We start from the raw sequence: 13,463 nt of genomic DNA on the forward strand, positions 1-13,463 counted from the left end.
GAGGTGGTAATGATAGAGCAGTGTAGTGGTAGGGATGGTAGTGGTTGAGGTGATAGTGGTAGAGTAGTGGAGTGATGGTGGTGGTGGTTGTGGAGGAATGGTGGTGGAGGTGGTTGTAGAGGAACGGTGGCGATGGTGAAGTGGTTGTGGTGATATTAAGGGTAGTGGAATAGTGGTCGAATGATGGTGGTAGCGGTGGTCGAGCAGTTATGGTAATACTAAAGTTTTAATCAAGGTGGCTTAATATAATTAGTATTATATGTGATTAATGTAATGAACAATACATGTGTTTTTTTATGTAATAAATATTGCATCAATTTAAATAATAAAGATTACATATATAATCTCAATTACATTACATTATTACATTATTAAAAAAAAAAAAAAAAGCCTAACCAAACAATTTAATCGATTGCATTGTTTGGTCTAAAATTACACTTATTGTTTCCAGCTAGGTTTTGGACAGAGAGACCTACGTATTAGTTTCGCGGCCTCGCATTCATTTCTTAAAATAGAATATTAGATTTGCTATAATATAAGGATTTAAATTTTCTTTTTCCCAATTATTTAATGCCACCTGGTACGAAAAGAGCACCTCCTAAAAAAAAAAAACAATTATTCTTCTGGGGCTCTAAATAAACCAAAGGCTCCTTTCATAAATAACATTTATAACCACTAGCTGTTTATACTCCCACTTTAGGAGTGCGTTATGGTACAACAATGTAAATGGAAAACATTTAAATTAAGGTACTCCTCTAAACATGTTCATTTTTTATACTAGATTGTTGTATGACCCCCATATGTAACCTAAAGTTGTAACCTTGACCCAAAAAAAAAGAAAAAAAAACATGAAAAAAGAATGATACTTGACCTAGTTTAAGCCTTTAAGGTGTGAACCTTAAATTTCTTGTTTGCAATTTAATACTATACTTACAACTTAGAATTTGAAGTCCATGCCAGAAGAAGGAGACAACCTTGCATGCTCATCTTTGAAAAGAATTTCTCCGAGCCACATTGGAAATCCCTTGTTCTTTAACTTGGATTCTTCAATGCTAAAAGACTAATCTGACTTTCGTCTTCTTTTAGGTTCAGGCTCACCCAAACGTAACGATACATATATCTCCTCATCAGAACCATTCTTTAATGCTGATAGATTTTTCAATTCGACATGTTCCTGTTGGTTTCTGTCACTGACAGGAGACATCCCAATGAAACTTGGAATGAACTGGTGCTCCATGTTGGGAACTGCCTCCAACCCATCTTCTATATGAAACTCACTGTCAATGAAAGGTCTAGTCAGTCCTTGCTGAGCCTCTCCTTCAACTAAATCTTGACAAATATTCAAATTTATAGGCACAAAATTTTCTTCAACTCGATCTTTTGATAGAATGCGGTCAGGAGGAGATGACTCCCCAACTGTCGAATCTAATCCTGCTGCAGAGGCATTTCTTTGATCTTGCACTGCAGCTACAAATTAACAAGGAAACAAATCTTCAGAACATTAGGGTTAAAAGGATAAAAAAAAAAGCAATTATTAATGAAAAAAGATGGATAGCTCTTTTTCTTTTTCTTTTCTTTTTTTTTTTTTTTGCTTCAATTTTCTACATTTCACAGCAGGCCAGTCCTACATCAAAATGACATTTTGACAGATACAGCATTGACCAACATTAATCAAACAAACGAACAAGTTAAACAAGTTCAGTGTTCTGCTAAAAAGACAGACATCTTTGGTTGCAATTGTGTTTCTGCTTTTTCAGTTGTATTCTGTGAAACAAAACTCTCAGGATCATCATGCATCATTAAAAAAAATTGGACTACAACAACCTAATTTAAGAATGTAAAGTTGGGGTCTCAAAAAGAACGTAAATTTACAGTTTTCAAGGAATTAAAATGTTGCTTGTCTTTTTTCCTTTTCAGTTTCTAAGGTTATTTTTGCAGCATGTAACAAACAATTGTCTTTCATTGCTTTCTTTTCCGCTACTTTGCTTGCATTGCTATTAATTTGATCAGATCGGATACTGGAAACAACGTATTCATATAGTCGAACCCAACTAGTTTAGGAATAAGGCTTAATTGCTGTTGTTGTTGTTGTACTTTCTTCCACTGCTACCTTGTCTTTTTTACTTTCCAGCAGCACTGTCTACTTCCCTGATACTGATATTAACTGACAAGTGCCAAAATGGACAGCCAGCCAACCATCATTTGAAAAGGAGGCGTATAATCAAATTCATAATATTATAATTTATGTTCAAACGGGACACAGTGGAAATGTTCAGTAGTCCCTACAATGGTATGTCATTTGGTCGGGCAAGCATTATCAAAAATTTGCACATCATTTCCGAGAATATTCATAATGTGCCACCATAATATCACATAATCTTCAGGACAAAGCAAACACGGTGAACTTTTCAAGACTACCAAATACGAAAGTGCTGTAGAACAAGAAAAGTAGAAAACTGACATACAAACCTTGAAGCCCTTCGTTGGTTGTGATGAGATCAAGTTCAAGGAGGTCAAGTAGGCGCCCAAGGTCGACTCCACTAGTCCAGTTTTCCGGGGGTTGTCCAATTTTTAGCTTCAACCTACCTCGATTAGCTGTCCCACCCCAAATGATCCCAACTGGCTGCGGCTTATCACCATTCTGACCCGTCAACATAATGAGGCTTCCACTATCACCCTCAAGATCAAATGGCTGCTGGTTTTCTCCAACAACAAGAAAATCAGTAAAGAAACAAATTCCTTTCTCATCATTATATTCTAGAGCATAGGCCATTATCGTTCCAGTAGTCAAGCCAGAGCTTCTTCCAACTTTGACTACCTGCCTTCCAATGAGACTGTTAATTGGAGATTGCAAGTCAATATTATGGACATCACCAATCTCACCTACGCCTTTCACAGTTGTGGTCACATTGTTCATGTTAAAGTCTTCTGCAAAAGGAATGAAAGCACCATCTGCTCGCACAAATGTTTCTGAAGGAGCATAAAATTGCAATGAGCATGAGAGGATATCAGGAAAAAATGTCAATTAACAGAAGCATGATTAGTAGATAATTGTGCTTAGCATGCCATCCATACAGAAAAGAATTGTATCCAACTAGTAGACAGTATCAAAACCAAGTATATTGAAGCAGGAGGAGATTTACTGTTTGTAGATGAAAAAGAAATATCAGCATTGCCCTCCTTGTATCTTAAGCAGAGCTGCCAACCAAATTTATGAGTTAAGTAGGTAAATATACAGAGTGTTTAACTTCTAGATGAGCCAGTAACATCATAGTTACTTGTGCCCAACTATCACTGTCTAACACATTATGAAACGATCAGGTTGAGGTACAAAGTTCCAAATATTGAAAGTCCCTATCTCCAAGGTAGATAAAAATTATTGTCCATCAGAAGTGAAGACTCTTAGCTCCTAAACTGAATCCTTCTGAACACCTGCCCCTCCCCCCTCCTTCAAATCCTTTCCTTCAAAATTTTCAATCATATCTCATAATTCCCTTTTTAGCCGTCACAAAAAATCATGAAGACTGCAGCTCCTCTCACTTGATGTAAAGGATCTTGAATATAATTTATTTGGGGGACAACTAAATATGCCAAAATAGATGCAGGTAATACATTAATGAATTCTACAGACTGGAACTATAATACCTGGATTTGTTCCAGCAAAGATGCCATACCAAAGCTCATCTGTAATAAATGAGGTTGCTCTCTCCACAGCACCCAAATACACTCCAGGTCCAAGGCTGGGTGGCAAGGGATGAAACATTTTCTGGTTTGGGTAATCCAAATCCACTGCAACATGCCGATTTGTAAGGAAACCAACCTGTCGGTTTCCTGTTCGGCTTTTCACAATGGCACCAAGGGTTCCATATGTCTCTTGGTTTGCTACCTACAAACATGTAGCAAATTGATAAGTATTAAACTTCATGAACAGAGGCACAAGTAGCCATGTAAGCACATATCTTTCTGAAAAACTAATCAGTAAAAGATAACACTCACATGCACTAGCAATTTACATCTTTATTTCCTTAAAAATTTGAATATAATTAAAACTGAAAACATTTCCTTGTAAAAGAAAGTATAACAGTACTTAAATATAAAAAATATACAAAAAAGTGGCAATTACATTTTCCCCCAAGGTGCTATTTACAACTTTATTTCTACCAAGTGATAATTTATTTTCCAAATTTAGAAATGACCTTTCCACTGGTTGAAATACAACAACAGTTTTAGAGAGGAAATAAATCAAAGCTTGACCATGCTGAAAGCTTATCATATTCAATTCAATGCTAGAGTATCAATCCAGTTGTTATGGTACCCTAGATATGTTACTAAGCAACCATTTTTTTTACCAGCACAGAACACACTTGCACAACTTTGCCTTAACCAAAAAACAGAAATTGATGTGTTACCAAACCCCTTCAAGTATATTCCCGTTATACCATGGTCCTAAGTCCAAGTCACCAGTAATTGAGTTGCTGAATTAGTCACCAGTAATTGAGTTGCTGAATTAGTCAGCAGTAGTTGTTCTCTTTCTGTTTTGATTCTGTTTCAACATTCCTGCATTGTAGGAGGGTATTCCTCCATTTCCCTATTTTCTTGTTGTTACTGGGAGGTTATTCCTCCATATAGAAGTAGTGCTCCTTGAATGTAGGGAGTAGTTATTTCTGCACTTGTATATATTCAGCAAATCTGATGGAATAAAGGACTGTTAAAACCCAATTTAAGTCTTCTTGACTGAGGTTTCAGGCTCCCTTTAACGAATCTGACTTTTCTTGTCTTCCACCATAGGTCGCTCAAGGAAACACCCTAACCCAAACACCCAAACACCAACCCCTCCTACTACCCATCGACCCATAACTAGATCCGTTAGCCGGGACCATAACATGATGTCACAGGTCTACTTCTTAACCATCTATACATGCTCAAGCTCTTGTAGAAAACATGTGCACAAACCAAAAATGGATACAATGGTCAGCACGAAAGCAGCACTCATGCCACAAGCATGTGCATGAATGTGTGTGAGTGCAAAGTCCAATTACTAACTATTAGGAGGTAAAAGAAGTAATGGACAATTATCTTATTGAACATAAATTATCCTATAGCTTGTAGAGCGCCAAGCAAAAATTTACATATGCACGTAACTTGCAATATTTGTAGTTCTAACAACATGAAGCCAATTTCTAGAGCTGAGAATAATTAATACACTTGCCAAAATACTTGTTATGACCACAATAAAAATCCTTTTTGAATTCCTTTATGTGGTTCATTTACAATTTTGGACATAAATGTCAGGCACATTTAATAAACAAACCAAACAAGAATATAAGTAAGCTCAATGTGATTATGCTCATGAAGAAGCTCAATAATAGTTTGTTTACATTCATATTGTTTCTTGTTCAAGTTCACAATAAGTTGCTTTCAGTTATCAAAATTTTCCCGTTACAATTCCCATAAAAGGAAGCATATAACCAGATTTTCATTTGCAATAAATACTACATTGTACTAAGTTTGAAATGTACAAAATGAATAGTGAGATCAACAGATATTAGCTCAGAACGATCAGTACATGATGTCATCAAGTTGAATAGCAGCCTTGTATGCCTCTAAAAGGGCGCTATCCTAATTGAAAGTCCCACATCAGACAATCATCAATGGAGGAGGGTGCTACCTTCCACATAAAAGGCGAATAGTCCTTTCTTCTAGAAGCATGAATGTTTTAGGCCTTTGAACCACTGAACTGCAGGCCCTTCTACGGGTTTGCTTTAAGCATTATAATGTTAGAAAATAATAAAAATATAGTGCAAAGTTTGTAATAGATCAGTTAGGCTTGAATTACAGGTGAGTGATTGAGCATGGTTTTCAGTTGCCAGGTTAAATTCAAGCATGGGTTTGATATGCTAAACCAAGCTTGAACCGTGAGATACTCGGTCGGTATAATACATATAAACTTAACCTTGAATCAAAATCAAAATTATGTAGACGTGAAGCTTTTAATCCTATGCATAAAAAATGCAACCTATTCCTGAATTCTTTGAATTCTCTCCTAATCTATGCATATTCTTTGAGCAAAAAACAAGAGGGACCATAACCAACATTGCATACAAAAATTTTCCATTGGTCAACTCATTTAATGTATCATAACAACCCTATTTCCTTTCAAAAACTATGGTATTTTTTTGTTATAACCAATGAACTTCTCATTTTATTCACAACATACACATTAATTAACAGTTTACAAGATAAGGTCCCCCAAGATTACTATATAGCAACAAACATGTAAAAGCTTCCGTTTGTTCCCTGGAAAAATAAAAATCAGATATTGATGAAAAAGGAAACCATTGACATGTATAGATAATAAAGGAAAATATTTATAAAAATAACTCTCATGATTACTTTCAGAAGTAAATAAAGAACTGGTTATTGTCTTAGGAAGATAATTTGTATAAAAATATCTGGGTTGCCCCTATATAAAGCAAAACTGTTCTAACAGTTAGTATATCTTCTGTTAATGTTTGGAAAGCATCAACAATTACCCGAATCTCATGCAGTAAAAGTTTGCTAACCAAATCCAGGTAACAGCTTATGGCAATTTCTAAACTTCTTTCACATGTTTTTCTAATGAGTACATGGTATTTGTACAATGCTGGCAGAATAAACTATGGACCTTTCTTTGATTTCTCAAATGTTCATTAAAAAACCAAAATATTGGATGACGAAAAATTATCCATATTGACCAATAAAATGGCTACTTAGAATCTTTTAGAACCTTGAGCTTTAGATAGACTCTATTGATTATTATACACTTTGATGGCTCAATTTTTGGAATGTTAATAGTACAATACTACTACTTCTGGAGGTTTAAACAAATATCAACATAACTGAACTTACCAATGGCAATATATGGAAGTCCGTCATCAACAGAAAACTAAAATTATTCCAGTTGGCTTATACAATTGGATATTGTCATGGAACCAGTTATAGCAGCTGAGTTACATTCCCTGAAAGATTTCTACCAACTGCAGTAGCTAGTATGACTATGTCACTAGAACAATTGGCAAATAACCTCAGCTACATCTTGACTACTCTATATAAAACTCATTTAAGGATTAAATAGAAAAAGAATGAAGAAATCATTAAAGGTCAGATATCAACGATCTTTCATCAGTTTACTTGCTTTTGCCAATCATAGTACACGGTGAGACTAATGTTTTTCAAATAGAAATCATAATTACTTGGATATACTGATATGCAGTTAACAATTCCCTTTATCAATGGGAAGGAAGGCCAAAAACAAATAAGGTACACATTGACCAATGAGACTTTAGTAATTAACACTTGGAAACAGCAACTAAGCAGCAACAACGTCCTTTTCTCTAACATTTTGCTCATACAACACGAATCGATCTTTAGGTATCATATTGGCAAAACTTCCATCACTCGGAATTCAGAAAGGAATGTCAGCATTAGATCAAACCAGTACATGGAACAATATAAAAAGGAAGTACGTATTCAGTTCAATCAACCCCAAAATTGGCAAACAACCTGATGAAATAGTTATTTGTAAATATAGTAATAATTCAATATTAAAGTGTGAAATTTGTTCAAACACTTTAAAAAGATACAGGCCACAGAGCAAAGCACTTATTGTGAACGTTAATGATTTGTGCTGCTCATCTGCTCGAGCTTCCTAATTTGCTGTCCATATACATCATATTATGTTGTCTACAGCATATTTCAGGTAAAGGTTTGATATTAAACCATTTCACTTATAGAGATTAGCAGGTGATATAATATAAGTATTTATCAGGGACTTAACTACGATTTGTATTATATGACCTAAATATCTTTAAGGACCAATGACTATTTGATACTGATTCCTATTTAGGGTTAGAAATTTTCCTAATCCTCAGCTGATTTGCTGGACAGGCTAAGACTCCTATTCATATGGTCTTTTAGATCACTTTAAGGGAGTTTCAATATCAAGCTCCTACTCAGGTACACAATGTCAATCTATCTCATTGAATTATAATCATTTATTACTCTTTTATCGACTTAAGCATTGAAGTGGTTGCAACCTAAAGGGCCCCTATTTGCTCTCCCGTCTTCGTCTATGTCTTGCAAATTTCTACATGGGTTTTACTGATCGTCTAACCCTAAAACACATTCTTTTACTCTCAAATAGCCTTTGCTATCTTGGAGATTATCAGAAGACTAAAGCTTTTTTAAGTAGAGTCCGATGATCCACGTCCTTCAGTCATAAAGTTACAAGAACCAAATAAATAAAAAAAGGGAACTTTCAAACATATCTGCACTGCCAACGCATCACACGTTTTATGAAGAATGCTTCAGTCCCAGTGCCCCCCCCCCCCCCCTCTCTCTTTCCTCCTTTTTACTTTCCATGCCTTTGAAGCTTCAGCTGACCAAAACAATTAATAAAACTTGGCTTCAAGCTGACACATGGTATACAAGTGGATCATTCTCAGATAAGCTAATATTAAAAATTGCGCACATACTTTGTCAACAAAAAGAAAAACAAAATCCAATGAACCTAATGCATAAATTTATAACATAATAATAAGCTTATGCAAATTCATAAAGTTACAAAGTTATTTGCCAATGAAGGGCCATAAGGCACACTAGCAGTGCCAAAAATCGCAAGATCTATTATATTGATTGTTACTTTACTCATCCATAACAACCTTCTATCAGCCAAATGTGGAAACCACCTGTATAATAGCAAGAAAGATCATAGATACCCAACAAATGGCAACTCCAAAAAGGCAAAAACTTTCATAAGAGAAAGTTACCAAATTATCAATCACCTGAAGTCTATGCATTTCATATTTTATTTCATGAGTCAATATGATCCATAGTTCAATCTCCATTCACATACATTCATAATAAACAACCTTCTTTTGTGCATAACCACCATACAACAGTAATATTATAGAGTAAAATACCTGGGAACCAGAACCAATGCATGGATCGCTTCCCCTTAACCCATCTACAAGCTCTGTGTATAGTTGTTCCTTCGGAGTTGGTGCAGGTGCTCCATCATATGAAAATTCAACAACATCCACATCGCACCATACACCTCCTGGACCCTGCCTCATACAGTGAAAAGGCGATTTAAACATCTAAAGAAACAATTGTCAGTATTTGAATATGCTATAGGTTCTTTTCCCACACAATAAGTTTTTCAGTGATACCAGAGGAAGTTTATAGGGATCCAAAAATAAAGCAATATGAACATAATTGGATTCACAACATACAAAATGGCAGTATTCCAACTCACAAGTCTCTTTCTCAAGTTAAAAGAAGAAAAACAGAACCCAATGGACAACTGGAAGGACCAATTTTCTGACCTCAAGTGCAGCAGGTAGGCGGTGAACAGGGTTGAGCCACTGCCTATGAACCTTCCGGGCAACAAAAACAAGAATGGCTGGAATATCGGTCAAGACACCCCGCCGAATCCTAAACCCAATAGCTGTGCCAAGACTAAACCGACGCAAGATTTTACTATGAAATGCCCTAATAGTCATCAACTCAAGCAAGGTGGCTGCTTGCTGCCCTGATGGCAACCGTCCAAGGGTTTCTGGAAGCACCCCCTTTTGAAGGTTACCAAAATAGTTTGCTCTATCTTCAGCGGTATCATTTAATCGACTCAAAGTAGGCCAAGAGAAGTAGGCAGCATTATTTTCAGAGTGCTGTCCAGCTGATGCAAAGGGCTGAAGTGAAGATGGACTTGACCAGGGCAGATGAGGATGATTGCAACAGTTTCTTTCCAAATCTAAAGCTGATTCATCAGATTGCATTGATCCCGAGTGATGCAATCTTAAATCCAGTCTGCTCCTGTCCATCTTTCTGCTCTCCTGCACACAGTTAAGTCACAATTTCTGAAAAACTAATTAAAAAATAAAATTAAAAAACTTTTACTCTAAAAAAAGTAACGAAAAAAAAAGTATTATGCTTTTATGTTTCATCGCCAATGGCATTGGAGATAAGACGATGATAATTGAAGAAGCAACTAGGATTATCTACTATAAGAACAGATAAAAGAAATTAAATAAGCACGCCATTTAGCTGATCAATGACAGTATCAAACACTTGATGATAAGCAATAGCTCAAATAGAAAGAAAAACCAATGCACACATTTAGTACCATTAAACATATTTAATAGTATTGAAGTTGTATCAAAATTGGAATTTAAGTTGCAGAAACCAAGGAAAGAAATTTTTACGTGTTTCTATAAGTAAAAAAAAAAAAAAATTTAGTTTACTCTACAAAAGACAACAGGCAATCAAAACGTAGTATTTGGACAATACCATAACCTCCATCCCTTTCAAATTTAAAAGGAAAACAATAATCTTTAAGGGTATCTGAAGAGTGCAACCAAGAAGCCAAAACGGAAACTCAAGATAACCAAATGCAAGCAGAGACATATGATATACGCCATCCTTTACTGTGCCAAAATAATAAACATATAGAACAGAAGAAAACAAGGAAGAATAGTGTAGCTTGATAGCTAAAAAGAGAAAGAGATTGAGACAGTTAATTATTAGCAGCACAAAAAACTCAATGTTCAACCCAAAATAAAAAGGAAGAAGCTACGATAAAGAAATTAAACCCCCCATATCCACTACATGGAGAAGGCAAAAACTTGCTACAGAAATGGAATAGAAGCAAATGTTTGTGAAATGGGTATTTTGGAAAATAAAAAAAAATGACCAAACAGTACCATAATGAGATAAATTGATCACAAAAAAAGCAGAAAGCAAGTAATTAACAAAATAAAGAAAACCCATATAGAAAACAATAATAGAACACATTCAAAGCCAAGCCGAGATGAAATATATACTTGAGAGTTAGCTGGAAATCTTTAAAGGTAAAACTCACCGATCAGAAATGATGGAGCTCTGATGGGGAATTCCAAATACAGCCCCTTGAAGATGTTCATGCCCTAATAAACAACCTGCTCGTCGGTGACACTAAATGCTAGAAATCAGTATATGTATATACTTGAAGACATAGAAGAAGTAAATCATACTTGAAGAGAGAGAGAGAGAGAGGGAGACTGATATTTCTATAGGAAGAGAGAAAAAAATTCAATTATGATTATAATTATAATATTTGAAGAAAGAGAAGATCAGAAATATCAATAGTATCTACTCTGCGCCCCTTTTCTAATGTTCTTAATTGCGAGCATTTCAATTTTTTAATTATAAAAGTTTTTTTCTTTATTTTCTTTCTTTAGGCACTTTTTATTTTTTATTTTTTATTTTTTAACCTTTTCTGATGTCTCTATCCTTTGGTTTCTTTTTCTTTCTTTTGTTTTTCTTTTTTCTTTTTTCTTTACTATCAAAAATGGACTAATTTTAAGTGGAAACAAAGAAGTGCAAGCATGAGGAGGAGGTATAATGGAGAAGAAAAATTTTTCTTTGGATACTTTATTTTTATTTCTTACATATATTTAAGTTTGGTGGAAGAAATTAGGGTCCCATCCATATTTGCTCCCTAAAAGTAACACATTCTTCACTCAAATAATTCAATTCCCACCTATCTTATATTTATTGGGGTGTGTGTGTAGGAGGATTTGGTAAGGCAAGCCTTTGTGTTGTTCTCTTTTTGTTCTTGCACAATTATTTCTCTATTTTTAATTTAGAAAACATTTATTTATGGACTATTAATTATAGGTTATATTTTTATTTTAACTCATGGAATTTGTGGATTGATGCTTTTTCACCATGTTTCTTTGCTTTAGCTTATCATTTGCTTGCTTTCTCTAGTTGGATTTCTATTTAATAAGAAATTTGGAGGGTTTAAGATAGTGTTTAATTATGTGGGTGACATGTTGGAATCAAAAGTTCCTATATACATATAATTACTTATTTTACTTTCTTCTTTTAATGGGTTTTATCTTAATAGGGAAATAAAAGGCTTTCTCTACTTTCCCATCATCTTCTCTCTCATATGTATGATGTGTTGCTGGCTACTTCCATTATTTTCCTTTTACAAATCCTATCTCAATAGAGAATTGCCTTTCTAGAAGTTATAATTTCTCCCTCCCTCTCTCTCTCTCTCTCTCTCTCTCTTAATCTCGTCACATTATCTCCATCTTTTGTCACTCGCATCACTAACGTTATCCTCACCCATAATTCAATTATCCAATCATGATAGGTCGACTACTCCTTTGCAATAAAATAATATAACATGCAAATGAAGTGTCTAATTGAATATAATACTTACACTGTACTTAAGTTACTCTAGTTTCCATATCAATTAGCTAATGCACATTTTCTTGTGTCAAAGAATACCAAATCAAATTGAGCTGTTCTATTCGATTTGATATTTTATGTAATTGGTTTTATTTTGATTTTATTATAGAAAATTGAAATTTATTTCGTAAGAATTAGATTTTTGATTTGGAAATATAAAATAAATTATTATTATAACATTTTTTAATGGGGAGTAGGAAATGGATTATTTTTCTAAAAGGTAATTAGAGTTTGAAGAGTATATATCAAGATCTGTGCTCTTTTTGTCAATATATATTTGCATTTTCTACTTTCGGGCTGATTGTATAAATGAATGTGATAATTTTTGAGAGAGGAAAATAGTGAAGATATATGTAGAACTCTCCTGCACAAACTTGTCCCTTTTCCATAAATTTCAACCACGCAATTATTGCATGTGTACCCACATTTGGGTTCCACCATTCGGGCATTCACTTGCAAGAGCTATTAGATTGTTGGACCCTATATCAATTTGCTTGAAAACTTTCTCTAAAATGGTATCCCAGCAAGTTGCTTAACTAATTCTATTTATTGTTCTTTGTTAGAATTAAATCATTATTTCGTTTTTCAGCATTGGAAATGAATCTATTCATAAGTCGAAAGATAAATTATTATTATTATTATTATTATTATTATTATTATTAGATGAAACAAATAAGTATATATTGTTATCTTTTTTATTTTGTATTATTAATCTTAAAAAGTATTAGGTTTAATTACAAAAAACTAAATTTAAGGTGCTTGCTATAGAATTTTTAACATGCGTACAAATTAGGGTTTGCATGTGTATGGATTGGGTATCATCAATTTATGTTTAGGGTATATTGGTCATGAATATTGTCTCATTACTGCACTAGCCATTAGTATCCATGCAACGCTTAGACTCTATCCATAATCTAGGCCAACCAAGCTATTTTCAGGGATCTAATTAAACATAAAATTCAACAATAAAGTTATAAATGCTTAGAAATAGGAACTTAACGAATCCATGGCTGAACCTAATACCATAGATATAGCTCTTTCTGTTAGATTATTTTAATAATCTATGTGGCCCATGTAATTAAAGATCTAGTTCTAATTAAGGTGGCCCAAGATGATGGTTATTGGGCTTAATGGGATGAGAACTAGTTAGAGTTTTAATACCCTTCATCTGCCTTATAAAAGATCAA

At 34.3% G+C, this 13,463-nt stretch overlaps 1 protein-coding gene across 2 annotated transcripts; it reads right to left on the reverse strand.

Moving 5' to 3' along the window:
• Positions 1-636: 636 nt before the first annotated feature.
• On the reverse strand, positions 637-11,185 carry LOC105635547 (protein NARROW LEAF 1). Of its 2 annotated transcripts, none has more exons than XM_089726960.1 (6): positions 10,898-11,185; positions 9,366-9,872; positions 8,961-9,104; positions 3,646-3,886; positions 2,470-2,970; positions 637-1,461 (listed from the first exon to the last, which is right to left on the reverse strand). In XM_089726960.1, the coding sequence occupies exons 2-6, from the start codon at positions 9,858-9,860 to the stop codon at positions 1,061-1,063; spliced, it is 1,782 nt and encodes a 593-aa protein (XP_089583086.1). In that variant the 5' UTR covers positions 9,861-9,872; positions 10,898-11,185; the 3' UTR covers positions 637-1,060. The 2 variants fall into 2 exon arrangements, with proteins under 2 accessions (XP_089583086.1, XP_012074009.1); XM_012218619.4 differs by having other exon boundaries at positions 637-1,467; positions 10,898-11,182.
• Positions 11,186-13,463: the final 2,278 nt, after the last annotated feature.

The sequence above is a fragment of the Jatropha curcas genome, chromosome 10 (assembly GCF_041381405.1).
Source record: "Jatropha curcas cultivar XTBG-Jc1 chromosome 10, XTBG_Jcur_1.0, whole genome shotgun sequence".
Classification (NCBI taxonomy): domain Eukaryota; kingdom Viridiplantae; phylum Streptophyta; class Magnoliopsida; order Malpighiales; family Euphorbiaceae; genus Jatropha; species Jatropha curcas.